Genomic DNA, 27,118 nt, shown 5'->3' with positions numbered 1-27,118 from the left:
AGGTGTTCAAAATGTGTTTCTTAAAAAGCTCAGCTCTTTTTATACAAAAAGAGTCATTCTTTGCTACTCATCTCTGTATTTGTCAAAAGTTTGAAGTGTGGTTTATTTCCTTATACAATCATAAACACCTTAAATCTGTGAGATTCCTCTATGAGTCAATGAATGTTGCTAAGTTCCAAGATGACACTGGTTTTTACAGGTACATGGCCATTTTCAAAATGTCTCCTTCATGAGCTTTCTTTGTAAAGAACACAAAATACCAAAAATTGAAGGGAGACGAAATCTAGCGTTATTTATATGAAACCTACAGATATGAGACACTGTGTTATTCAGCCTTGGGCACTTCTCAGACTTAAGATAGACATAGCTCGCTAAGCCAACACAATAATTTGTAAAGAGGCTTAGCATTAAAATGTTCCCTATTTGTGATTACCCATTGTGCTTTGAAATTGTTCTTGCTAATTTTTCATTTCTGATGATCCAAGTGAAGGGCATTTACCAAACACCCACGGTATCACATCTAAGATGTTCAAGGCAGTCTCCAAAGGGAACAAAATGGAACCAATGCCAGAGAAGAATCTACAAGTTGGATTCTATATAACAGTTGGGTAGACATTAGAGGATGAAATGACAGTTTTGCTTAAGGTAAGAATACTGAACAGTTTCTCCTAAGGGTGATGCTCCCCAAACATCCCCCTCAAGAAACTGGACATTAATTAATCTGAGACTTCAGGAAGGATAGGGTGTGGGTAAAACTAAGCCAGGATACAAGTTGCACACAGTATATTTGTTTACACCCACAAAGGATGTGAGGATGTTTAAAATATGCACTTTCCTCTAAATTGAAAAAAATTAAAAGATCAGGATCATGGAAAATATGCAAAGCCAGAGATCCCGAGAGTTTGCTGTACATTAGAATCACCTGCGTAGCTTCTAAAACTCCTGATGTCTATGAGGCACTCCGTACCATTTAAGTCAGAATGGATGAGGGTGGGAGGTACAGAGCAGTGGTTTTAAATATCCTTAAGTGCTCCTAGGTGCGGCAAAGTTTGGGACCACTGGCCAGGGCTGCCATTCTCAACCTTAAAGGGACATTAGCATCACCTGGGAAGCTAATGAACCTAATGATGCCTGTACCTCTCCCCTGAACCAATGAAATCATAGTCTCTCGGGCTGGTCTCTGGGTGCTTGGTCATTTTAAATCTCCCCAGATGATGACAATGTGTATCCATGGTAGAGAACCACGCTTTGCGGGAAAAGTGGTATACTATCACACATGGGATTGGTTTTGTTTTTTATAGTGTTCTTTTATGACTTGGGACCATAAAATGGGTCCTGAGTTTCCTGGTGGCCCAAGTAAATAGGAAAACACAATCAACTGAAATAATACCTGTCATCCATCATGCAAAAGCTTATCCGTTCCTTGGAAGAAAGCAAGCTTTTTCTCCTAGGTCTTAAATGTCTTGTTTGAGTCTTCTGACAGGGAACATTGAATGTTAAGGATCATGATTTTATGATCACCTCTACAATACATGACACAAGGCAAGATTCACATTGCAGTTTTTCCTAATCAACCCTAAGAGAAAGCCAAGCATATGACCCCAGGGTGCAGGCAGGTGTAGGCTGTTTTGGTGGTTGGTGTGGGAACAGGAACATGGAAACAGGACCGAGAGAGGAAGTAGGACACACCTCTACAGTTCCTGGATAACAGAGCCTCACCCAAAGGTAAAGTCCGGAATTGTGCACCTCCAGGGTGTAGCAGCAGTGTCTTGTGTGGTTAGAAATTACAATTTTCAAGTTCCCCATCGTGGCTCAGTGGTAACGAACCTGACTGATCCAAGAGGACTCAGGTTTGATAACTGGCCTCGCTCAGTGGGTTAAGGATCCAGCATTGCTGTGAGGTGAGGTGTAGGTCGCAGATGCGGCTCAGATTCTGAGTTGCTGTGGCTTAGGCTGGCAGCTGCAGCTCTGATTCGACCCCTAGCCCGGGAGCTTCCATATGCCACAAATGTGGCTCTAAAAAGCAAAAAAAAAAAGAGAATTTTCTATTAGAAAATTTAAAAAGATTACATCCCCCCATAATATAAACTGTGCAAAACTCGACAAACCTGGTTAGCAGTAACTCCTACAGGAATCACAGGCACAGTAAAGGGCATATTAGAATTGGTGTGTATGCCTGTATATAGTGTGTGTGTGTAAATCTTTGTCAAAAGAAAAATAATCTAGGCCTGAAAAGGTCCAAAAACTTTGGCTTGGACAGAATGTACAGAGACCTGTCTTTTTAACTATATCTCGGTAAAGACGATTTTTTTTTCCCCTAAACTGGGCTTTTGTGGCATCTAAGAACTGTTGATTTAATGGCTGAGGATGATAGGTAGGGAAAGCTTCCGAGGAGAGAGGCTTTGTCTTGAAAGAAAATCCAGAGAACAGCACATGCTTAAGCCACTGGAATGTCTAGGGAGGCAAAGGAGAGTTTACATTAGGCTGGGTGTTTCCTTTCTTTTGAAAATGTTTTAGCTGGGCACCAAACAGATACTTAGAAAAGTAGCTGTGGTCAGGCATAGAAATTCTTTTGGATCACGTGAATTCTCCTTTCTGAAACAACTGACTTGAATGAAAATCCTAAAGGCACCCTGTGAATACCAAAGAGGGCACTTTGATGTTTTCTTTTCAAAGGCAAATGACATGTTCTGCTTCTGTTTTCTTTTTGAACCCACAACTGTACTCAACAGCTAAATTTAAAGAAAGCCTTCCTGAAAAAGTCGAGGGACGAATTTCACTTATCTAGTCTCTGGGGTTCCTATAAATCTGAAGGATGGAATGAACTGCTTGCTGGAGAAACAGTAGCTGGAGTGTGGGAAGAATCCCACGGTGGCTAATAGGATGTCTTAATCGTTTGCATTTGCAGAGGATAACCTTAAACTTGAATTTGTTATTTCACGTTGAGGCTCACAAAAGAGCTGCCTTTTATTCAAAGAACCAAGCAGTCTGTTTTCGAGTGGGTGGGTGTGTACTCAGAGCGGGCGCTGTGTTGGTTTTGTTCCCTGTAAGGTTGACACAGGCAGTGGCGACTCGCGGCCACACCGGGGCAGCCTCTTCCCGGATGGCGGCCGGGCCCCGGCGGATCGACCTGGGGCGCCGACGAAGCAGCCAAGTTGGGCTCGCTGGGGTGGCCAAGAATTTAAAGGGGTCTAGAAACATCCATCTTCCCCCTGTTTAACAATTACGGCGAGCTCAGGGCTCTTGGTGAAAAGACCTCGAAAAACAGAAATGGACTTTCTCGTGGAAAATGCCTTCAGCGCCCCCAAACTCCCAGCCTGCCCGCTCCCCAAAGCGGAGAGAAAGCGGGAGGGGAGGATGGGTCAGCTCTGAGGGCCCAGCGCGCCTGAGCACTCCCCAGGGAACCCGCCCCGCGGCCCCGCGCGCCCCAGCCAGCAGCCAGCAAGCCGCCGGGGAGCCCCGGGTGGGATGGGCGTGGAGGCCGAACTCCACCACCCACCGCCCGCAGCCCGCCCCCCAGCCCGGCCTGTGATTGGCTTGGGGGGCGCGTGTGCCCGCCCCAGCGAGGCGGGGAGGGTCCCCTCTGGGCGCCGGGCGGGAGGAGGCGGAGGAGGGGGCGGAGAGAGCGGGGGCCGGGAGGGAGCGAGCGAGGGGGCGGGCGTGCAGGGTTCCAGAGATCTGAGAGCAGGCTCGGAACCGGGCGGAGAGCTGCAGGCGAGCGGAGAGGAAGGGAAAGCGCAGCCGGCTCCGGGCCGCCACCGGCTGCACAGCCGGCTCTCGGGACTGCTGGCCCGTAAGGCTCCGCAGCCTTCCGGGAGGAAGCGGCGCGAGCCGCGGTCGGGGCGCGCGCGCTCGGGCTCCCTCACCTGCCGGCGCCAGGCGGGACGCGCTCAGGGCCGGGTGCAGGGCCAGCGGCCCCGGAGGAGAAGGGAGGACCCGGCGGTCCACGCCGCAGCCCAGCTGCCCGGGAGCGCCTCTGAGCCCGCGCAGGGCGCCGGCTCCATGGCGACCGGGCTAGGGGAACCGGTCTACGGACTTTCGGAAGAAGAGGTGAGCGGCTCCTTCTCCCGACGGGACTCCCCGGGGAGTTCCTGCCCGGCGGCGGCAGGGGGTGGGGACTGGGATTACACCCGGGGTGCGCGTTCCCCGCGCCCGCACGGGAACCCCAAAGGCGGGAGCGCCCGGGAGTAGGGGGGTTCCCAGACGGGTGCTCGCCGCCCCCTTCGCCAAGCCCAGCGCATTGTTTGTAAATAAAGCGGCGCGAGGCCGGGCGAACCGGTATTCACTTGGCGCTCCCGGTCTTGGGGTGGGAGCAGGGTGAGGGTGCCTGTCCGCCCGCGGGTCCCTTTCCTCCAAGCTGCGTCTCCCGGGGCTATGGGGCAACTTTCCGCCTTTCGCCCCGGCAGCCCGGGAGTCCATGACGTGTGTCACGTCTGGGTCGCGGCTGGAGACCCGCGCCGCGCGGGGGAGCCCAGGGCCGCAGCGGAAGCTAGATTGTCTCCCCCTGGAACTTTCTTTCTGATGATGGTGTTGGCAGGCGTTCTGATGCGTGTGTGCTTGTTTGGGTGGGAGCGGGTAAAAAGCTCAGACCTATGCAAGCCCCGACGCTCGAAGAGTCTGAAGCCAAGAGTGTGGATTTCGGGGTCTTTTTGGTGGAGGGAGGAGGTCTAGGATGGTGGCAGGTGCTGCTGGAAACTTGGGAGGAAGCTTGCAACCCTGCCATTTTTTTCTTCCCAAGGATCCAGCACCTCCGGGGTGGGTGGAGAGACGAAAGCTCAATTGATCCTTTTTATTGATGAAGCGAATTAAGTAAGCCACGCCCTCGAGGCTGTAGATTTGACTGGAAAGGGCTTTGTTTTTACCCTCACTCTCTCCTCGCGGGTTTCCCACTCCCCCCTTTTGAGATGATCCTGCCAAATCACTGCTTAGCCCTCTCCCGACCAGCTATACTCGGCTCTTATTGGTGTGTTGCTCTGCCAAAAAGGGGGGTGGGAGGCTGTCGCTGGCGCGGCGTGACGGGCTGGCTGGCTGGAGCAGGTAGGAGGGGTTTGCCATCTGGCGGGGTGCGCGCTCAGGTCTGGCTCCCTTTTCGAGAGGTGAATTTACAACCCATGAAGCATTACTCAGCGGGGAGGTATTTCCTATCCTGGTTGTGCATTTCATGAAAAGTTAATGCCTGGAAATTCAAGGATTTCTGGGTTTGTCTTTCTTCCGCTCCTTTTTTTTTTTTTTTTCCCCTGAGGTCCCTTTCTCTGGTGATGGGGGTGGGGTTAATAGAGAGGCTCTTATCCGAGACGTGACAACGTTATGGCTCCTCTTTCACCAGCGTCCTATCCTGGTACTCTGTGTGTGTGAGTGTGTGTGTGTTTGCGCGCGCGCGCTCCTTAAGTGTATAATGGAGTAGGTATTTAAGGGTGGGGAGGGTGTTGGGGGTATGCTTTTTTCTTCTCATAACAATGCTAGGTAAAGCTTGCTGTGGTGTCAGTTTTATCAGAGTGATCGCAATGCAAATAATGTGATTGGTGCTTCCGATCATTTTGCCATGCTGTGCTAGTGTAAAATATTTCCCTCCTTTTGTGCAGTTACCTGGGGATGGGTGAAAAGTAGCATTGTTACCCAGAGGGATTGCCCCTCCTGTTTTCTCTCCTCTTTGAGGAGCTTTCTCTTTCATTCTCTACTTCACCATTTAATTGGTAGCAGTAGAGGGCAGGCAGTGCTTTTAGAAAGGTGCTGAGAATACAAACATTCCCAAACAAAGGGCATGAAGTATTGTGAGGGATAAAGACAGCTGCCTTTCATCGTAGGTCTTTTTTTAAAAAAATTGCATGATTATTCTTAGAAATCCCTGGAAAAAAATTGTTTTTAAATGAGCGTTTTGGGAAATGCAACTGAAGAAATGAATCTCATGCATTCGGTGTTGTTTGTGCTTTGTCTGCATTTATAGCTAATGTCAGAATCTAGAGCACTTCCTACTGCTTTTGTCTAGATAAGTTAATACTGAAGATCTTAACCAGTGTCTAGGGTGAAAGTGAAGGATGGAATGTAAACAGAAACTGGGTGTGTGAGTGTATGTTTGTGTATGACTGGGTTCACTCCTGCATGTTGCTGAGGGCTATCTGGGGCTGAAAGGGAATATCGAGAGGCGATGAAGACTTTATATTGATTGAGTAATGGCCATGTTGCTGATACTATTTAGTTCCACACATGTTATATTCCAAGAGACACATCACATGTCTTCCTTATTCAGCTTCTCCTACCGGGGGTGGGGGTGGGGGTGGGGTGGGGGGAGGAAGGAGGCAGGGCTGTTTTGATGACTTCACATTTCTGTGGTATTTGCTTTTTATGGGAGTTTTAGTGTTGTCAGGTTGCCCTTCGGAAGACCAGGGATTGCCTTTGTAGAATATTAACAAGAAACTGTTGAATTTGCACGACTTGTTTTGTCTCCCTCTGAATTAGTCTGTGTAGGAAAACAAATGGAAGATTTTAACAGGCTCTTAGAGTAGATGCCCTCTGAAACAAACAGCATGGTTGTTTTCACAAGGCATGCACTGCAGTTCACACACTTGGTGTGCTGCCGAACATTACACACCAAGGTACTTTGCTTGCTGTGTAGAAGAGTCACCTTATAAGCCTCTTAGCAGAATAGGCATTCTCACCTAGTAAATTTCATAGAGTAACTTTGTATTTTCATTGGAAGTTGGTGAAAGGCCTTGTGTGTTTGGGGTGCACTAAGTTGTATGCTATTAGAGAAAAACTCTTCAGCTCTGAGTACTGCTGGTGATGAAATAGTGTATTAACCCAGAAAATCACAGGGTGCCCAGACAGAGGGCATTGTTCCTATGTCTGTGCAGCTTGTCAACTAAAAAAGGAAAGGATTGAATGTGGCTTTGCCTGTGTGAGCGCATATGCTGATTATTTTGTGTGTGTGTGTGCCTTTCTGGCTGGGGTTCCTCTAGTGAGTTATAGTTCATATTAACCTGGATTCAAATTAGGTCCACTTAGGTAATCAAACTTGAAATTGCTGTCAGATGAAGGACTTTTGTGTTAGAGGGATTAGCAAATTAACAAAATTTCTGATTCAGGGTCCAGGATCAGATTTGGTTTGGAATCAGAACAATTTGGACAAGTTTCTGCCTTTGGCTTATTTCCTGGTTGGTTTTTTTGTTTTGCTTTTTGTTTTTGTTTATTTTTTGGCAATCTGCAGCACTCCTTGGCACAGTTTACTCTTGCATGTTGCTGTAACTTCTGAAATCTTTTATTACAACATCTCAGAAAGGTATCCTTTATTTACAAGATTTTCTGGTGGGTGAAAGTGATAACTTTCTCTTAGAGCATTTACATTTTTTTTAGTGATTAAAATGAAGCAGATGGCATATAGATGAAGGCCAGGCTGACATGGGGCTTTGACACCCTCCCTCTTTATTTGGTACAAACAAGGATTGGTGACTAATGTTTCATATGCTTTCTCTGCACCTGGTGCTGTGATAAGCCTTTATGCACTTGCTATCTCATATATTCCTCATATGAACCCAATGTGGTATGATATGATTTATAGATGAGGAATGGAGCCTCAGAGAGGTTAAGTGATCTGCATTGGGACACACAGCGAGTAAGTTGCAGAGCCAGAACTTGAACCAGATTCTCTTGATTCCATAACCCTAGTTTTTAACATGCTCCCTCTCTTCCAAGTATCTAGAAAAGTCTTCATAACTAGGTTATTCAGGATAATTAAGATAGAGATAAATGTCAGAGTTTGTAAACTGGTGGCTTCTACACCAGAATTGACCAGGGACCCTGGTTAGTATTGTCTCCATAGTGGTTTTTTCTTTTGTTTTTTGTTTTTTTGTCTTTTTAGGGCCGCACCCTAGGCATATGGAGGTTCCCAGGTTAGGGGTCAAATCGGAGCTGTAGCTGCCAGCCACAGCCACAGCCATGCCAGATCCAAGTCTCGTTAAGTGACCTACCCCACAGCTCATGGCAAGGCCAGATCCTAAACTCACTGATCAGGTCCAGGGATCAAACCTCCTTATGGATGCTAGTCAGATTCGTTTCCTCTGAGCCACCTTGGGAACTCCTCCATAGTGGTTTTTTTTTTTTTTTCTTTTGTCTTTTTAGGGCCGAACCCTCAGCATATAGAGGTTCCCAGGCTAGGGGTCTAATCGGAACTGTTGACCCCAGCCTACATCACAGCCACAGCAGTGCCAGATCCAAGCCCATCTGTGACCTACACCACAGCTCACGGCCAAGCCAGATCCTTAACCCACTGAGGGAGGCCAGGGATCGAACCCGCAACCTCCTGATTCCTAGTTGGATTGGTTTCCGCTGCACCATGACGGGAACTCCTCCATAGTGTTTTAAAGCCTGAGAATTTCCATGGAACCTGGTAAAAATCTTACTTCATTGGGACTACATCGTCGCCTGGCATCAGTTAGTGGATCTGAGTTGTGGCCCTTGAGATGTGGCAGCAATGCTGTAGTTGCCTCGGTCTCTGCTGCTCCCTATTGTTCTAGGGGTCTTCTTGCTCATTTCCATATAATTACCCACTTCCTAACAAATGTTTAAGGCTAACCTTTGGCATGAATATCTTGTTTTCTTTACTCCAAGCTGCTGTCATTTTTAAGATGCATCATTATTTTATGTACCACTAGGAAAAGGAGAAAGTTGCTGTCAGGCCGTGGTGTACTGTTGGTTTTGTGAAGCATCATCATTTCAGAAATGAAGAATCATCATTACAGAAATGTAAAAATAGGGAAACAAGGATGTTTTAGAGTTTATAAATCGTGCCAGTTGGAAGCCTGGGATTGCCCTGGGTCATCAGTTTCAACATTCTCCAATCAGTCAACAATTTTGAGTCAACTGCTAGTCAGAGTTCTGCTCTCCTGTCTCTGAGAAAAGAGCTAGACTAAGGAAGATGCTCTTACGTGGGCATCAGCAGAGAGGAGACAGGGAACCTAGGTGCTGTGCCACCTGACTAGCCATCTGTGAGTAAGGAAGCCTAGTCATTAATTTGTAGAATGTGGTCCATGTGTGTTTTCAGGAGATGACTTGAGAAACTGTGCAGGCCATCTTGGCAGCTGTGCCAAAACAGTCACAAGATTGCTTTCAGAAATTAAGAGTTTAGGTATTGTTTGGATCTAAAGGAGGATGCTGAAAGGCCGCTTCCAAGAGGAAGAGGAGCCCTACTCATTCCTTCTATCTCCAAGTGCCCAAGGCTCTACCCAGGGCATGGGCAGCCCTGGTTACATCTGTGTCATGACAGTTCACGTCAGAGAAACAAACCCTAAAAGGACCTAGGTTTATGATGACATCAAAAGCAGTTTTTAAAATTGGCAGATATAACATGGTGTTTTAAATTCTTCTGTGATTTTTTTTCTTCAAAGATTCAATGGAATTTTTAGAAATTGACATGTTAATTTACATTTTGTTTAGTTTTTTTGGTCAGAATGTTTATTTGAATTATGTCATCACTGAAAAATACCTTCTTTAAAGAGTAAACTGTTTTGGTTAAAGGCATGAGGACAGTGGCAAATGGGAAACTTCAGGTGACTGAAGTTTCTGCACCACACAGAATGCAGTTTAGAGGGAAGCGATTTAATGGTTCCCCAGCCAGGCATCTCTTCAATGCAGTGAGTGCACACATCACCAGAAAACTTCCTTGGAAAGTTTTGTTTTGGAATTCTGGGGGCATCAAGAGGCTTGATTTACATTCAGGAGAGATATGAATCATCTGAAGGAAGAAATCCCTGACATTAAGAATAGTTTTAGGGAGTTCCCTGGTGGCTCAGGAGGTTAAGGAGCCAGTGTTGTCACTGCTGTGGTGGCAAGGGTTTGATTGCTGGCCCTGTAACTTATGCATGTCTCTGGTGTGGCCAAAAAGAAATTTTTTTTTTTATGTTTGTTTGTTTTGGAGGGCCACACCTTCGGCATATGGAAGTTCCCAGGCTAGGGGTTGAATCAGAGCTGCAGCCACTGGCCTACACCACAGCAAAAGCAACTTGGGATTCAAGCTGCATCTTCGCCCTACACTACAGCTCACAGCAATGCTGGATCCTTAACCCACTGAGCAAGGCCAAGGATCAAACCTGCATCTTCATGGATACTAGTCAGGTTTGCAACCTATTGAGCCACAGTGGGAACTCCAAGAAAATGATTTAGACCATCACAGCAATACTTTGAAAATTCCTGCTAAATTGCTTTTGCACTCACCACAAGGGGAAGAAACTTGATGCTTATTGCTAATAACTTTTCTGTATGGTGCATCTATTTATATAACATTATAAAAACATGATAGCATGTGACTGGTGGAAGAAACAAATGAGTTTCTCTTTGATAGATTGAGATCATACTGAATTTTTTGTTTTGAGTTAAAAAGATGTTTAACATGGAGTTCCTGTCATGGCGCAGTGGTTAATGAATCCGACTAGGAACCATGAGGTTGCGGGTTCCATCTCTGCCCATGCTCAGTGGGTTAACAATCTGGCATTGCTGTGAACTGTGGTGTGGGTCGCAGACGAGGCTCGGATCCTGCATTGCTGTGTGGCTCTGGCGTAGGCCGGTGGCTCTAGCTCCGATTGGACCCCTAGCCTGGGAGCCTCCATACGCTGCAGGAAGCAGCCCTAGAAAAAGACAAAATAAATGAAAAAAAAAAAAAGATGTTTAACAGGTTTTACTGCTGCTCTTGAGTTTTGGATCCTAGACAAGTAGCAGTTTGAGTGTTTGGGCTTTTTGATGCTGTAGGTCTTTGAATAAGTGTTTTTGTCTTACTGATATATTTTCAAATTGGTAATAGAGCAAACTACACAGTGATCTTTGACAATCCATGTAAAATAATTAAAATAATAAATGAATAATATAATGATGGTAAGTATTAGGGTTGTAGGATTAATGAAGAGCAGGAGAAATGGGACAGAATGTTACTTTCTGTTTTTATATTATTTCTCTTCCAGATCACAGTATAAACAAATGTATTTCCTTTTCTGACTATAGGTGGCAATCTTTGTACTGTTTCTGTTTAATGATGTTATGGTTGCTTGGGAGTTGCTTGTTGTGGAATACGGAAATGAGAGCATACTTTAGAGATGAGGATAAAGAAACTAGATTTAGAAAACAATCTTTTCCTACAAACTAAAAAAAAAAAACAACTAGTTCTCTAATAAAAATACCTGAAGTGATACTTCTCAGTGTAGACATTATCAGGAATCATCTGTTTTCCAAATTTTTCACGTTTCCTCTTACCCAGGATATGTTAAAATTTGGGGGAAGGGGAGTTCCCATCATGGCTCAGCAGTAACGAACCTGATTAGGATCCATGAGGATGTGGGCTCAATTCCTGGCCTCACTCAGTAGATAAAGGATCTTGCATTGCCGTGAGCTGTGGTATAGGCTGAAGACACGGCTTGGATCTGGAGTTGCTACTCTGATTTGCTCCCAACCCCTAGCCCGGGAACTTCCGTATGCAGCAAGTATGACCCTATAAAGCAACAAAGAAAAAATTGGTGTGGGGGGACAGACTTTTGGATTTGGGAGGAAAAGCCCCAACAACCTACAAACACACAAAGAGTCCTTTGAGAACCACTGTCACATCCTTCTTGGGTTCATGTGGATGCCTAAACAATTCTAGTTGTGTTGTTTGGACTGTTCCATAATTGCTGTCATTGACTTTGAGAAGGAACTAATAATTGTCACTATTCCTGGGTGTTGGATTGCTGAAGATAGTCTCTATAGTCTTGATTTCTGAGATAAGACTGTGGCTCAGGTTCTAGCAGAGAGAAAAGCAGTGGTTAAAGATCTGGGACACTTGTTTCATGAACTGTAGGATCTTGGTATAGCCATAATGTTTTGTACTGAACTCCACTGGCCTGCATGCTGACTATATTGTAATACTTAAGGTGAGACGAGCCATATTACATAGTGTCTCTGGGGTAATGAGCTTAAATTTGACCCTTCAGTCGACTTTTTGTCCCTGACTTCAGGGCTCAGTATTGATTCAGAACTGGCTAGGTTTAATGGCGAGGCTATCAGATTCCCTTGCTGTCATCAAATTCACTGTTTGGTGACTTCTTGGCAGGCAAGCACCCGCTGAGAGATTTCGTATTCTTTTTATGCCTCCTATTCATCAGGAAAAAAGGGCCATTCAAAATTGAATTTCTTTTAGTGTAAAATGCTGCAATGTGATATTCATCCTTTCAAGATGGAACCTGGTGGGGCTTGTAGGGATGGTGGCCCCAGGAAGAGGACGAACAAGCCCAGGGAACAGTCCCATTGCTGGTTAGGTTGGTGGCATGTCACTCAGGACTTTTCAGGGCTTCCCAGAGATGCTGAAGTGAACTTCTGATGGATCACTGGAGGGTCTCAGGCACGCATCCACTGCTGCAGGGCAATGGGAGGTCCTGAAAGAGGGGCGGTGAGGTATAACAAAACACACAAGACTCTTACATTTAGAAAGTGGGGGGACCAGGAGGCACTCTGTTCCTCAGAACAAAGGCACTAGGCTTTAGCCCTCATGACTTTTATTAGGGAAGGTGACATAAGTTAATGACCAAAATCAGGTGCAGGTACTGATAAAGCCATCTTTTAGTTGTTGTGCTTTTGCATGTGCGCCAAATTCATTTACTGCATCGTCGAGCAGTTTCCATGGTCTCCAACAGCCACCTCTGTCTTCCAGGTAGAGATTGTGTGCTCTGTCTCCTTCTGTGGGAGGGGGGTCCCTCTTGACCAAGAGAGGGGATCCCATGGAGCAGTGACCAGAGCTTGAGCTGTGCCTCTGATTCTTGGCCTTTGTGAATGCGGTTTTCTTATTCTACTTATTTTTACGTTATTTTAATTTTATTTTATTATTTGCTGTTTAGGGCCTCACATGCAGCATATGGAAGTTTCCAGGCTAGGGGTCAAATGGGAGCAACAGCTGCCGGCCTACACCACAGTCATAGCAATGCCAGATTTGAGCCATGTCTGTGACCTACACTGCAGCTCAGGGTAATGCCAGATCCTTTAACCCACTAATCAAGGCCAGGGATCACACCCGCATCCTCATGGATACTACCTCGCTTTGTTACTGCTGAGCTACAACGGGAACTCCAGCTTTCACATTTTAATTATATTTCCCATTTTCAGCCTCTTTCAAGGCCTGGCTCTTGCTGGTCTCCTCGGGTGCAGTTCCGCATTGTGGTTTGTATCCTTTAGGGCAGTTGGCAAAGCAGGCCTTGCCCTTGTGGGTACTGCGTTAAGGTTGTACTGGTAGTGAGGGGCTGCACTGGGAAAGACAGGCAGATACCCACACATGGCCCGAGGCCACGAGGGGCTGCCCCAGTTGAACATCTGCTTTAATGTTTTAAAATTCAAAGCTAAACAGTTTTTTTGGTGATCTATGTGATTTAAAGTTTTGAATGTACATTTTGGCAACCAAATGAGCTATCACTCACAGTGTGGGGACACCAGTGTAGACAGGCGTGGTCCCAGCAGCGCAGCAGACAAGGAAGAGCCTCTCTACTCACTTTTTCTCTTGTTTTACCGAAGATGTTTGTACTGAAAGTTAGTTTTACTTACATGTATTTCGTTTTGGTTTTTAGTGATGAAAGTCACTTTGATCTGGTTTTTCAGAAAAATGCAAGCAAGCCTAAGCTACTTAGAGACTTACTTTGCTTTGTAAGCACTCGATATTAACTCTTGAGGAGAAAAAGTGGGCCTGTGTATACCCCACAGAATTAAAACCTCTACGTACTTAGGGCGCTCCCAGCCACCTTTAGCTTCTGAAGAGTGGGACTCTGTTGAGAAACTCGTGCTTTTTTCTGTCTCCAGTTTTCCTCCCAGTTAATAAGTGGTTTATCTTTGGGTATCATCAGAGTGCTCACTTCATCTTTGGCAGTATGGTTTGGAAAGGGGAAGGAGCGTGGGCTTTCAAGAAAAACCAAAAAGCAAAACCAAGAATCAGTTTGCTTCCTTCTATCCTTTCTTCTCATTCTTTTGTGCTGTGTGTTTTGGGCAGCCGCAGTTACAGTTGGGTTTTAAACTTTGAACTGGCCGTGTTTTCTTCCCACCTTTTTTAATGCCTGGGGATAAATGAACATGGTTCTTGAATTAAGCTGTGCCTAGAGGGAGCTGAACTGTGTGTTGATTTCGAATTCTGGAGTGCTTAGGCTGATAATTGAGAAATTGGTAGGGGCCATGCTGCCTGCCGGAATAGATGTCTCCATTGTCAGGGAGTGTTATTAGTGAGAGAGAGCTTTTAAGCTCGAACTAGGAGCTTTTCCTCCTTTGCTGGGAGAAGTGAGATGGAGAAGAGTATTGTTGCAGCCATGGAGGTGACAGGTGGGGTGGGGAGATATTGAAGAATATTGAATAACATGGAGATGTCAGTAATATATTAAGTGGCAAAAGTAGGTTACAAAACAGTGGGTGCACTGTTTCTCCAAAACAGGAAAATCCTATTGTGGCTAAAAGTGTTTCTGCATAGAGAAGAATGACCAGGAATATAGCCCATGGTACTAAATGGCAGGTTTTTTTTTTTTTTTTGACCAAAGGGATTATAGGTCATTTTTATTGTCTTTTTTTCTTGCTTAATGTGTTCTATATTCATACATCAAACTTTTTTTTCTTAATGTAAAAATAAGTCTAAAAATCAGATAGAAAGAAACCTCCCAAATGCACACACTTCAAGCTTTAGGTAAAAATTAGACCACATGTTTGGTGCAGATATTGATAGCGTTTGTTTGGTTAAGCTCATTTTATCAATGGCCTGCTTTGTGCTTTGTATCCAAGGATATCAAGGCCATTGTACTGCCACTTGTACCTTTCAGGATGCCCCAAGGTGGATGGTAGAGGGAGAGGTAAAGGGCTGGAAATTATTTCAGAAAAAGTGGCTGGTAAGTTCATTCTTTCACTCACAACTTGCAGACTAGATGTTTTATTTTCTCCACGACGGAGTTTGTATTTTCAGTCTTCTCAGCACTGCAGTTGCGTGAACGTCATTTCAGCCTTTAGTCGAGTTCTGACTTTGTGTGCGTGTATTATGAAAATTGTAACCTGTGACCAAACTCAAATTTGTTGCTCTTTATTTTTGTTTTCGTGGGTTTTGAGTGAGAGGTCTTGTGGTGACCTGGTTGTAGCCTTGAATAGTGTTTAGATATTAAAGTGATAACTATGCACAACTATGGTCATTGGTACAAATACCAGAGTGGCCAGAAGCTCTTCTTCATTTTGCCTTCAAGCTGACTTGGTAATGTCTCTAAAGCGTTGGTCTTTCACGGTGGTTCCTTCCTGAACGGAAGGATAGAGTTGGCAGATACCATGTTGTGTCTAACCTGGGACAGACATGTCTTTATTTCCCCTCCGCATCAGCCTTTTAGTGTTTCTGAAATAAGGGTGCAGCTTACAGTTGATATGTGTGTTTAATGTGAAGGTAGATTTCTTGCACTCATAACACATGCCCCCAGAGTTATCAGTTAACAGGTGATGATAGTACTTGAGATGGCAAAAATCACCTTGTGTATTGTGGTAGATTCTTGATCGTTGTCATGGAGACTCTAACCTGAATTCTCTTGTTCAGTTATAATATGTCTATAAAGAAGCGCCCACCTGGGAGCTTTGAGAAGTTCAAGTTTGGGAAGTTCCCTTGTGGTTCAGCAGGTTAAGGATCCTGCACTATAGGGCCTGGGATTGCTGCTGTGGTGTGGGTTTGATCCCTGTCCTGGGAATTTCCGCATGCTGGGGGTGTGGCCAAAAAAAAAAAACAAAAAAAAAAAAATCAAGTTTGTTTTCCTCTGCTATCTACAGAGCCTGGCACATCTTTGAGGACTTACTGGTCTGAGAGTGGCTGCTAGTGGCAGTTAGAGCTTTGTTTTCTTTTTCTACTCACAGAAGAAAGATAATCGCTTCTTGTGGTTTTCCACTTGAGATTAAGGAAATCTCATTTCCATAATCACCCAGGAAATCTCCTGTTGTGTCTCACTGGCCCACAGAGGCTTGGATCTGCTCATCCTTCAACCAGCCAGTGGGAAGGAGGGAGTGGAATTACCTTTACTGCCTTAGTGTTCTAGCTTTTGAGCTGGCGGGAACTCCATGATGCACCTGTTGGATAATTTATCCACCTTAAGAAATGTCCAAGGCTTCATGAAATCACATGCACCTTTTCCCTAGGGAGGCAACCCAAGCATTCATTTAAGTATTGTAAGGATCTCTGGGTGATATACTGTCACTTCTCTTCTACCTGAAAAGAGGTTGTTTGTTTTCTTTTTTTTTTTTGGCTTTTTGCCTTTTTTAGGGCCGCTTCCGAGGCATATGGAGGTTCCCAGGCTAGGGGTCCAATCGGAGCTGTAGCCACCGGTCTATGCTAAAGCCACAGCAACGCTGGATCCTTAACCCACTGAGCAAGACCAGAGATCAAACCGGAAACCTCATGGTCCTGGTTGGACCTGTTAATCACTGCACCACGATGGGAACTCCAGTTTTCATTTTTTTTTTGTTTTCATTTTTAAAAGTTTTATTGAAGTATAGTTGATTTACGTTGAGATAATTTCTGCTGTACAACAAAGGGATTCAGTTATACATGTACAGACATCCATTCTCTTTCAGATTCTTTTGCCACATAAATTATCTGAGAATATTGGGTAGAGTTCTCTGTGCTATATTGCAGGTCCCTGTTGACCAGTCAAGCCTTATACTTCAGTGTGCATATATATGCCAGTACCAAATCCTGAGTCCATCCCTACCCCCCTCCACCTGACCCATCTGGTAACCATAAGTTTTTCAAAGTCTGTGAGTATTGTTTCTCTTCTGCAAATAAGTTCATTTGTATCCTTTTCTAAGATTCCACATATAAGTAATATCATATTGCTTTCACTTTCTAACTTCACTTAATATGATAGTTTCTAGGTCCATCTGTTGCTGCAAATGTCATTACTTCATTCTTTTTTTAAGATTTTAATTTTTTCCATTATAGTTGATTTACAGTGTTCTGTCAATTTCTACTGTACAGCAAAGTGACCTAGTCATACATACATATATATTCTTTTTCTCATGTTATCCTCCATCATGTTCCATTACAAGTGACAAGATAGGGTTCCCAGTGCAATACAGCAGATCTCATTGGTTATCTACTCCAAATGCAAGAGTTTGCATCTATTAATCCCAAATTCCCAGTCCATCCTACTCCCCCCACCTCCTCCTTGGCAACTACAAATCTGTTCTCCAAGTCCATGAATTTCTTTTCTGTGGAAAGGTTCATTTGTGCCATATATTAGAGTCCAGATATAAGTGAGGTATTTGTCTTTCTCTTTCTGACTTCATTTAGTATGAGAGTCTCTAGCTCCATCCATGTTGATACAAATGGAATTGTGTTTTTTATGGCTGAGTAGTATTCCATTATGTGCATATACCACATCTTCTTAATCCATTCATCTGTCGATGGACATTTAGGTTGTTTCCATGTCTTGGCTATTGTGAACAGTGCTGCACTGAACATAGGGGTGCATGTATCTTTTTCAAGGAAAATTTTGTCTGGGTATATATGCCCAAGAGTGGGATTGTTGGGTCATATGGCAGTTCTGTATTTAGTTTTCTGAGGTATCTCCATACTGTTTTCCATAGTGGTTGTACCTTATTTTATTCTTTATTTAATGGCTGAGTATATATGTACATCTTTCTCCATTCCTCTGTTGATGGACATTTAGGTTGCTTCCGTGTCTTGGCTGTCGTAAATAGTGCTGAAGTGAACATTGGGGTGCATGTATCTTTTTCAGTTATAGTTTTCTTTGGATAGATGCCCAGGAGTGGGATTGCTGGATCATACGGTGGTTCTATTTTTACCTTTTGAGGAACTTCCATACAGTTTTCCATGTGGTTGTATCAATTTATATTCCCACCAGCAGTGTAAGAGAGTTGCTTTTTCTCCACACCCTCTCCAGCATTTATTATTGGTAGACTTTTTTTGATGATGGCCATTCTGGCTGGCGTAAGGTGGTACCTTATAGTAGTTTTGACATTTTTCTGATAATTAACAATGTTGAGCATCTTTTCATGTGTTTTTTTGGGCCATTTATTTTCTTTGGAGAAATGTCCATTTAGAAATTTTGACCATTATTTTGGTTGGGTTGGTTCTTTTGATACTGAGCTTCAGGAGCTGTTTGGTTTTTTTTAATGGTCTGGCGACTTATGGCTTATTAGGTTATACACCCCCTCCCCGCCACAAACTACCCAACCTCCAGTGGTGAAGAAGGAAGAGGATAGTACAGTAAACCTATTTGGAGAGGGAGAGAATAAGGAACTCAGGATGTGGTTGGGCAGAACAGAAGTAGCAGGGAGTCCTTGTTGGTCAGCCAACCTGGCAACCTCTGGCAGCTCTGCTGCATCATGTCCAGTGTGAGGATTTCTCTTGGTCCTTGCCTCCTACAGCTGTACCTGCTTGTGTTGGGAACTGGCAGAGTGCCTCCTTTTGGGTCCTGCTTGGATGTGAGTTTGCGATCCCAGGGTTATTTGTCTGGGGGTTGAGCAGCCATAGGCTGGTGGCAGCTGAGACAAATACTTGTCAGTATTGCTCCCATGAAAACTTAGGTTCTGTTTTTTTTGTTTGTTTGTTTCCAGTCAATTGCATGAGCTGGTAATGGCAGCCAGTGATCTTATCTAGATGAAGTTTGTGGTTCAGGGGATTTCTGTGGCTCAGTGACAGGTCTCTATGACCTGTTCATTCTATTGTTTCTGATGTTAAAAATAGCCTTGAATGAAAAGGCACACAGTTTGGGTCCAGCAGAGAACAGGGCATTTAAGCCCACTCTACTTTTGTTCTGCTTACTCAGAATGACCAACTTCCTCAGACTGAGATTGTGGGATTCACAGGACCCTCTACCGACCCCCACTCCACTTTGGGCATTCCAATTTTACGTATAACACTTATTTTTATACAAAATCTGTGATAGGGCTCTTGATTGCAAGCAACAGAGACCAATTCTGATGAATTTGAGCAGAAAGAGATTTGTTGAAGGCATTTTGCATGGCACAGAAGTACCTGTAGATGGATATTACTGTATATATACACAATGGAATACAACTCAGCCATAAAAAGAATGAAATAATACCATGGATTAACAATGAGATCCTGGGGGAGGGAGTGGGAGGGATTGGGAGCTTGGGGTCAATGGATGCAAACTATTGCTCATGGAATGGATTTACAATGAAATCCTGCTGTGTACACTGAAAACTAAGTCTAGATACTTACAATGCAGCACGACAGTGGGAGAGAAAATTATGTATACATGTATGTGTAACTGGGTCCCCATGCTGTACAGTGGGGAAAAAAAAAGTGTGTTGGGGGAAATAACAATAAAAATAAATTAAAAAGCAAACAAGCAGAAAACCAATGAGATCCTGCTGTGTAGCACTGAGAACTATGTCTAGATAGATACTTACAACAGAGCGTGACAATGGGGAAAAAAATTATGTATACGTGTATGTATAACTGGGTCCCCATGCTGTACAGTGGGAAAAAATTGTGTTGGGGGAAAAAAAAAAAAGACGTACCTATAGAACTGGTGAACCAGCCTGGATGGTGGTTAGGGACTAAAGGACTTCTGGAATCTGAACACCCACAATCTCAGCTAGAGAACCCACAACATAAGGGTCCGGGGCTCCCAGACACTGAATGCCACCTCTGACACTATTCCTTGCCGGTCTCTGGATGCTGTATGGTGGGGCCCCTCTTGCTGTAGCTGCTTCAACTCTGTGATCTCCTCCTTGTGTTGGCGGTCCTCACAGCCATTCTCAGGCTCAGTGATTCAGTAGAAGGACTCACAAGACCCGGAAGTTGGTACTGTCACAGTCACGGATTATTACAGTGAAAGGATAATAAAGCCAAATCAGCAAAGGGAAAATGGTGTAGGGAGTGATGTCCTGAGGAAACGGGGCAGGAGCGTCCGAGAGTCCTCCCCAGTGAGTGACCTCACACAGGTTGCCCTTAATTCCTGTAGCAACTACTGTGACAACATATTGAAATGTTGTCTGCCAGGGAACCTCCTTAGAGACACGGTGCCCAAGCTTTTTATTGGTGATTGATTGTGTCCCTGCCCTCTGCCGACCAGGTAGTAAAATTCCAGGCTCCCAGAAGGAAGACAGGTGTCTGCACAGAGAGTCTAGGTACACTGAGGCACACTTACCATTTAGAGAACATTTTCTATCGGTGGAGGGATTGGCATTCAGGTCCCCAGGAACCAGCCAAGACCCAGTCTTGCAGGCAGGCCTATCTAAGGATAGTGAGTTCCTGATTGGCTCACACTGTTGCTGCTGGGGGTGGGGTGCGTTGGGCCTGTTTCTTCCTCTTTTATTTGAACTTTTGATTTCTGTAGTGGGAGATGGGCCCGGCCTCCCCCCAGCACTCACACTGTGGGAATCCCCGAGCATAGGAAGTGGTTTCAGTTGCTGGGAAGGGCACCACCCCTCTTCCCCCAAGAAAACCCCACTAAGCATGAAACAGGCTTTATCGTGAGTGAAGGATGCAGCAGGGAGGCTGAGTGGTGTGAACGTTTGCCATCCCTGTGTCAGGGGAGCTGTGACTTGTTTTTGCAAATTTCATGTCCTTGCAGGGTTGGGGGGGGCAGGTGTGCGTGCTTTCTGGGAACCTATAGCATAATAGGGGGTCCAGCAGTTCAGCTGAGACCTGAAGAGGTGTGGACAGCTACTCAAGGTTTAGGGACAGAATATTCCGAGACAGCGAATAGCAAACACAGAGGCAACAAGCTTGAGAAACAGGAAAATGGGGCGGGAGGAGGTATGTGTTTGTGACAGAGGACGGAACGGGAGCGCTGGGTTTCTCAGCACATGGGGAAGCCCTTGCTGGGTTTTAGGCAGAGGAGTCTCAGCATCTGACTTGTGGCTCAAAGCGCCTCTGTTGAGGGGAGGACAAGAATGATGAGAGCAGGGAGACTGGTCCATGAACTCCAGTACTGGTGGTTCAGGAGGTGGAGGTTGGCTCGGGGTCACAGAAGAGCAGAGCATGGAGTGTGGTAAAGGTGTGGATTTGGCAGGTATTTTGCAGGAATTGCCTGGGACTTTGTAGATGGATATGGAGATAACATCTAGGATTTGGGTGAGTGATTAGTTACTGGGAGGAACATGATCGGGGTGGGGGGGGGAATGGGGCAATCCATAGGTTTTGTTAGGTTAAGAGTGATATACTTACTCAACATCCAGGTGATGCTGCCAGCAGGCAGGTATGAACATCTGGAGCCCATTGGAGCTGTTGGGGCAGGGATGGGATGAATGGTTAGCTTGTGGGGCCTGGGAGCAAGGAGCAAGTTGGACTAGAGAGAGGACGGAGCAGGGTGTGGGTGAGGAGGCATGGCCAGTGAGGAGAGCTGTCCTCTAATCCAGGTGGCCTCAGCAGGGCTGAGGGATGGCCAGTGGCATCGGGGCCGAGGAAGACGGATGATAGGAGGTGGTGAGGGTGTGTGGACATAGTGGGGCAGATGCCCTGGTGAGCATCCTGGAAAGAAAATGTGGGGATGCAGAGGCAACTCTTCAAAGGGACTTGGCCGGGAGCAGCTGAGTAAGGACACGGGTCCTGGAGGATGTTTTCTTTTCACAGTTGGGAGATGCCTGTGTGTGTGTGTGTGTGTGTGTGTGAGAGACAGAGAGACAGAGAGACAGAGAGACACAGAGACAGAGACACGCAGCAGGGGGACAATGGCTTTGAGGTGGATAGCAGTGGGAGGCCCTGTAGCTGGCCAGGCAGAGTTGGTAGCTGTAACAGTGGAATTGCCTGTGGAAGTGGGGGGTAAATGCAGGAGGCTTGTAGAAGGCAGAAGGCATTGGATTTGGTTACGAATTGAGAAAAGGGGGAGGAGTCTAGGGGAGGAATAATCCCCTAGGTTTCTTGTTTCAGAAACTACATGAATGGGATGAAAGGAAGAAGCCCTTTAACTTAAATATTTATTAAATATCCAGTGCAGTGGTTCTGAAATTGGGGGGTAACCCTTTGGCACAGGACAGCCCCCCACAATGAATAACTATTCTGAGAGGAGTTCCCATCGTGGCTCAGTGGAAACGAATCTGACCAGTATCCATGAGGACTTGGGTTCAATCCCTGGCCTTGCTCAGTGGGTTAAGGATCTGGCATTGCTGTGGCTGTGGTATAGGCCTGTAGCTATAGCTCTGATTCGACCCCTAACCTGGGAACTGCCATATGCCTTGCCTAAAACAAACAAACAAACAAAAAAATCTATCTGGGCATTCCCATTGTGGCTCAGTGCGTTATGAACCCTACTAGTATCCATGAGGATGTGGGTTAGATCCCTGGCCTCGCTCAGTGGGTTAAGGATCCGTCGTTGCTCTGAGCTGTGGTATAGGTCACAGACGAGGTTCGGATCCCCATTTGCTGTGGCTGTCTACGCCACAGCTTGGATTCGATCCCTAGCCTGGGACTTCCACATGCTACAGGTGCGGCCCTAAAAAGCAAAATAAAAACAAACAAACAAAAGAATTTTCTGGTCCCCAGTGACAGTAGTGCAAAGATGAAAAGCCCTGCTCTAATATGTATATATACCAGTTTTACAAGGTTATCTAACTTTATTGATCAGCCAATCATGTGAGATGATAAATACTCTTTTTCACATTTTCCAGATGAGAAAGCCAAGGCTTATAGAGGCTGGGTTGTTTGGTTTAAAGCCACAGAGCAAGGAGGCGCCCAAATCGGAATTTGAACCCGAGGTTTCTGCATGTCACAGCATAGACATACCTTTTTCAGTTCTCCTGCGATTTTATTTCTCCTGGTGCCGCAGAGGAAGAGGCATGTTGGATTGTGGGGCTCTTTTTTTCTGTGGTGCTGGCTCCAGACTGGAGGAGGCAGGAAGGAAGGTGGTTATTTATACTTAGCTTTGCAAAGGATCGAATTTTCCAGTCCTGAAGGTCTTACAGCAGGGAGTTCACAGAAATTACCATCGTTTAGATGGTGGCTCTCCCCTGCAGATATGAATTTGGGAACATGTTACCATCTTTCTCTTTAAAAACACTACAGTTAAGGTGAAATAATGCAAAAATTGTGATTTTAAGCCCTATTTATTCCCTCTGCATATTAACCATTGCAGCTGCTCGGTAATTTTTAATTACTGAGTATCCCTTGAGGGGAGGGGCATGACAAAAGGGGAATTGGATCATACAGTGCTGCTGGGACTTTAGAGCTAATCAAACTATTAAAAATACCTTTATTTGCCAGAGTAAGGAGCCCTTTTGAGAATCTGGTCTGGAATGACCAGAGGGCTTTTGAAAGCTCAGGAACGTGGGGTTTATTCTGTCAGCTACTGTCCTCTTGTCATGTTTATTATCCGGCTCCCAGGGAGCCGTCTTTGGTGGCTTGCGATAATAGAACCTTGGGGACAGAGTTTCCACAGTTGATTTTTTTTTTTTTTTAATGGCGAAACCCATGGCATATGGAAGTTCCCAGGCCAGGGACCGAATCCGAGCCACAGTTGTAACCTGGGTGGCAGCTGTGTCAACACCACATCGTTTAACCTACTACTGCACTCAGCCGGGGATTGAACCTGTGCCTCTGCAGCAACCCAAGCCTCTGCAGTTGGATTCTTAACCCACTGCGCCATAGTGGGAACTGCAGTTGATCTCTCTAATGTCATATTACCAGTATTTTCAAGGTGATGTGTTTTTGTTTGTTTGTTTGCCATGCATGCCTGCACCATGCAGAAATTCACAGGCCAGCGGTTGAACCTGTGTCACAGCAGTGACAATGCTGGATCCTTAACCCACTGAGCCACCAGGGAACTCCAAGATTATGCATTTTAAGATGCAGTCTTTGGATGGTGATTTGAATAAGGCTGCTGTGCTGAACTGGAGATAGGCTTTTGTGGGCATGATTTCTTTGGGGAGAACAGTCTTTGACCCCAAGTTCTATTTTGTGTTTGACCTCATAGGACCCTAATGCTTGGGCTGCTGGGCCCATTTGGTGAGCACGCAGATTCTGTCCTTTACCCAGAGGATCTGTTGTCCTGAAAGATGTAGGGACTCCTGCATCTAGGCTCTGCTTCACTGGGGGGAGCCTTTTGGTACCTTCCAGTCTGATGCCAATTCTGTTAGAAAGCAGAGGCTCAGGAGGGTACCAAGGGGAGGTCCCACCGGGAAACTCAGTAATAAACAAGAGGGCCTTCAGCTTTATGTTAAGAGAATTTATGTTTTCATAGAAAATTAGAAAAAGAAAAGGAGGTTTTAAAACTTTATGTGGTGTGCTGGCTGCTGGCCTGGATTATACTACATACAACATTGAACTTGAGTGTGTTTTTTTTCTTTTCACACTCCTGTGTATATTCACACATATAACATCCCAAAAGTAGTAATAGGATGATTTGACAAAGAAATTTAAGGGGCAATCAATTAAGAGAACACTTCTAAATTTAGCTCAATATTGAAGAATAATCATCAAAATGACATTTTATTCATTTATGTTAATGTTCATATCACTCAGTGCTTACCTGATTGGGCTTAGGCCTTTTTTTTTTTTTCTTTTCCTGCTTCAGAATTTCCCAATGAGGAATAAATACCTCATTCTAATATTTGCCTTGGGAAGGACAGTTAATCATGTGCCTCATTTTCTGCTGAGGGAAGACAGCAGGCAAAATTTATCTTCTTTGTTTTTTTTTTTTTAAGCTTGATTAAATTACATCCCCTTTAGAGAGAGAACATCGGTGAGGACTTCACAGTTTGACTTACATTATTTTTATTATGTTTTTTAAAATATATGCAAACATAAAAGGAGTGAACATGTTTATAGCACATCACCAGAATTATCGCTATAACCAACATACAGATCCATTACAAATCGAATTTCCAACCTATTCATTTCAAATTAAAGGTATGATTTTACTGTGACGAGTGAGGCTGATCTGTTAAAACCACATCTGTCATCTGTGTTCAGAAAGTACTGGCCGCTGGGTCAGGTTTTCTTTTCCTGACCTACCATGTGCCAGGTGGTGGTCATTCTATTTCCCTTCCCTTCCATTATTCAGATTTCTCTTATACCACGTGCTGCTGGAGCACGAAGACATCATTGATCTGAAGTCTGGTTAGTTGGAAACACAGTGGGTTTACTGATGGCATCTTGATCGTGAATACCAAGACCAATTTTAGCCCCAGGAATCATGGCGAGTATGCCCTTACCAAAGGTGGCCACCTCCGTGATCTGGAATTTGCTTGTGTTTCTGTTGAGACCATCATGGCCTGACACTTCTTGTGCCAGATGTGGTCCTTGCTCTCATCCAGCAGGAAGAGGTTGCTGTGATGGGTGGTGGAGCCTCTCTGGACTGACGTCTTTTGTCCCTAGGCTCTGTTTTCCCTCGGCTGTGACTCGTCAGAATACGGATGACTCTCACCTGGACTGGTAACACATATACCCTGAGGATGTAAATTAGATCCAGTACATCTTGCGCCACAGTTGCTAATTGATCTTGCACAAATCTTGTCTCTACTTTTAAAGACGGCTTTGTACTGAACATTTTCCTCGTTCAAGAACACAATTCATTTGGGCTCTCATCTTTCCATTCCCTAGCAACCTGTTTCCCATTGCCACCATCAGATGACTTCACCGATTCTCCAAGTAGTAAATGCTTGTGTTGTACTGTTTGCAAGGCAAACAAAAATCAATTTTTGTTGGCTCTGGCGTGCCTGGTGAGGAAGGCTCCACCCAGGATGCGCTCCTCACTGTGGAGCTGGTGCCTTGGCTGTATACTTGTAGTTGTACTTTCCTGTCTAGCTTTAGGATTCTTGTCTTAAAAAATTCCTTTCTCCCTTTGCTCTCCTTAGCCAGGGGCAACAATAAATGAGCAGTTTATTGCAACAGACATGTTGGATGTCGCCCATCCAAATGAGCATGGCTGTTCGAGGTGGTTTCTTCAGAGGCCTCGTTTGTACTCTTAACAGGGGAACCAGGGGTCAGCGAATTTCTTGGTAATCTTTACTCTGTCAGAATTGCCCTCAGCCAGGTTACTAGCTGCATTAGCCTCATGACCTTTTAACAACACCTCATTAAAATGGTCTAAACTGGGTTGAACACTCGTCTTAGTCACTATGATTGGCTTTGAAGCTGTTTCCAGAAGTTAAACAGCTTTTCCTCTGGAAAAGCACGCTGGCCCCACCAGTCAGGGTGTCGGATGTAATGGGACATGGGCTTCAGTGGCAGTTCCTTCAGTGGAGAAGGATCACTCACTGTTCCAGTCCTGAGGTGGCCATCCAGCAGGCCATACGTCTTACCACTACAGCAAAAAAAATCAGCCATGCTCTTTCATATTCATATTTTGTAGAATTAGAAGCAGGAAAGAAACTTAGAAAACTTTATTCTGTGCATTAACAAAAGAGCAGAAATTGCTGGTGGCTTTTATACTGTAGAAATATATATGCGTTTTCTTGTTTTTCCTCCCATACCCACTTCAGTTGCTTGTCTCTTTCCTGCTACATCTCATATTTTTTTTTGTCTTTTTTTTTTTTGTTGTTGTTGTTGCTATTTCTTGGGCCGCTCCCACGGCATATGGAGGTTCCCAGGCTAGGGGTTGAACCGGAGCTGTAGCCACCGGCCTATGCCAGAGCCACAGCAACGCGGGATCCGAGCCGCGTCTGCAACCTACACCACAGCTCACGGCAACGCCAGATCCTTAACCCACTGAGCAAGAGCAGGGACCGAACCCTCAACCTCATGGTTCCTAGTCGGATTCGTTAACCACTGCGCCACGACGGGAACTCCTACATTTCATATTTTTTGAAGCCTTTTGTGCATCCTTTTTTGAAGCCTCCACTTCATAGAATTTAGGAGGTTCTGGGTTTTGCTTTTAACATTGATTGCTAGGCATTAGAAAATAACAGGCTGAAAGAGCTTTTTCTCACTACTGCTGCAGCTTGTTTCGGGATTGGGTTTACTGAGGAGAGGTTTGTAAACTCAGATCCCCCTATGCACACCCACAGGGTAATCAGAAGGTGTCATCATTAAATTTTATTTATTTATTTATTTTTTGTCTTTTTGCCATTTCTTGGGCCACTCCTGCGGCATATGGAGGTTCCTGGGCTAGGGGTCGAATCGGAGCTGCAGCTGCCAGCCTACGCCAGAGCCATAACAACACAGGATCTGAGCCACGTCTGTGACCTA

At 45.1% G+C, this 27,118-nt stretch overlaps 1 protein-coding gene across 3 annotated transcripts in view; it reads left to right on the top strand.

Annotated features, from left to right (window-relative positions):
- The first annotated feature begins 3,671 nt into the window (after nucleotides 1-3,671).
- The window catches only part of NEDD4L (NEDD4 like E3 ubiquitin protein ligase), a 370,570-nt gene continuing 347,123 nt past the window's right edge, over nucleotides 3,672-27,118 (top strand). For 2 of the 3 annotated variants that reach the window (XM_047767057.1, XM_047767056.1), the window contains exon 1: nucleotides 3,672-4,050. In XM_047767057.1, coding sequence (XP_047623013.1) covers nucleotides 4,003-4,050 — 48 coding nt within the window. In that variant the 5' untranslated portion in view covers nucleotides 3,672-4,002. The remainder of the gene's footprint in view (nucleotides 4,051-27,118) is intronic. The other variant, XM_047767058.1, reaches the window with a different exon arrangement.

The sequence above is a fragment of the Phacochoerus africanus genome, chromosome 2, assembly GCF_016906955.1.
Source record: "Phacochoerus africanus isolate WHEZ1 chromosome 2, ROS_Pafr_v1, whole genome shotgun sequence".
NCBI lineage: Eukaryota > Metazoa > Chordata > Mammalia > Artiodactyla > Suidae > Phacochoerus > Phacochoerus africanus.
Note: the sequence above shows the minus strand (reverse complement) of the source record. Positions and strands in the feature narration are given on the sequence as shown.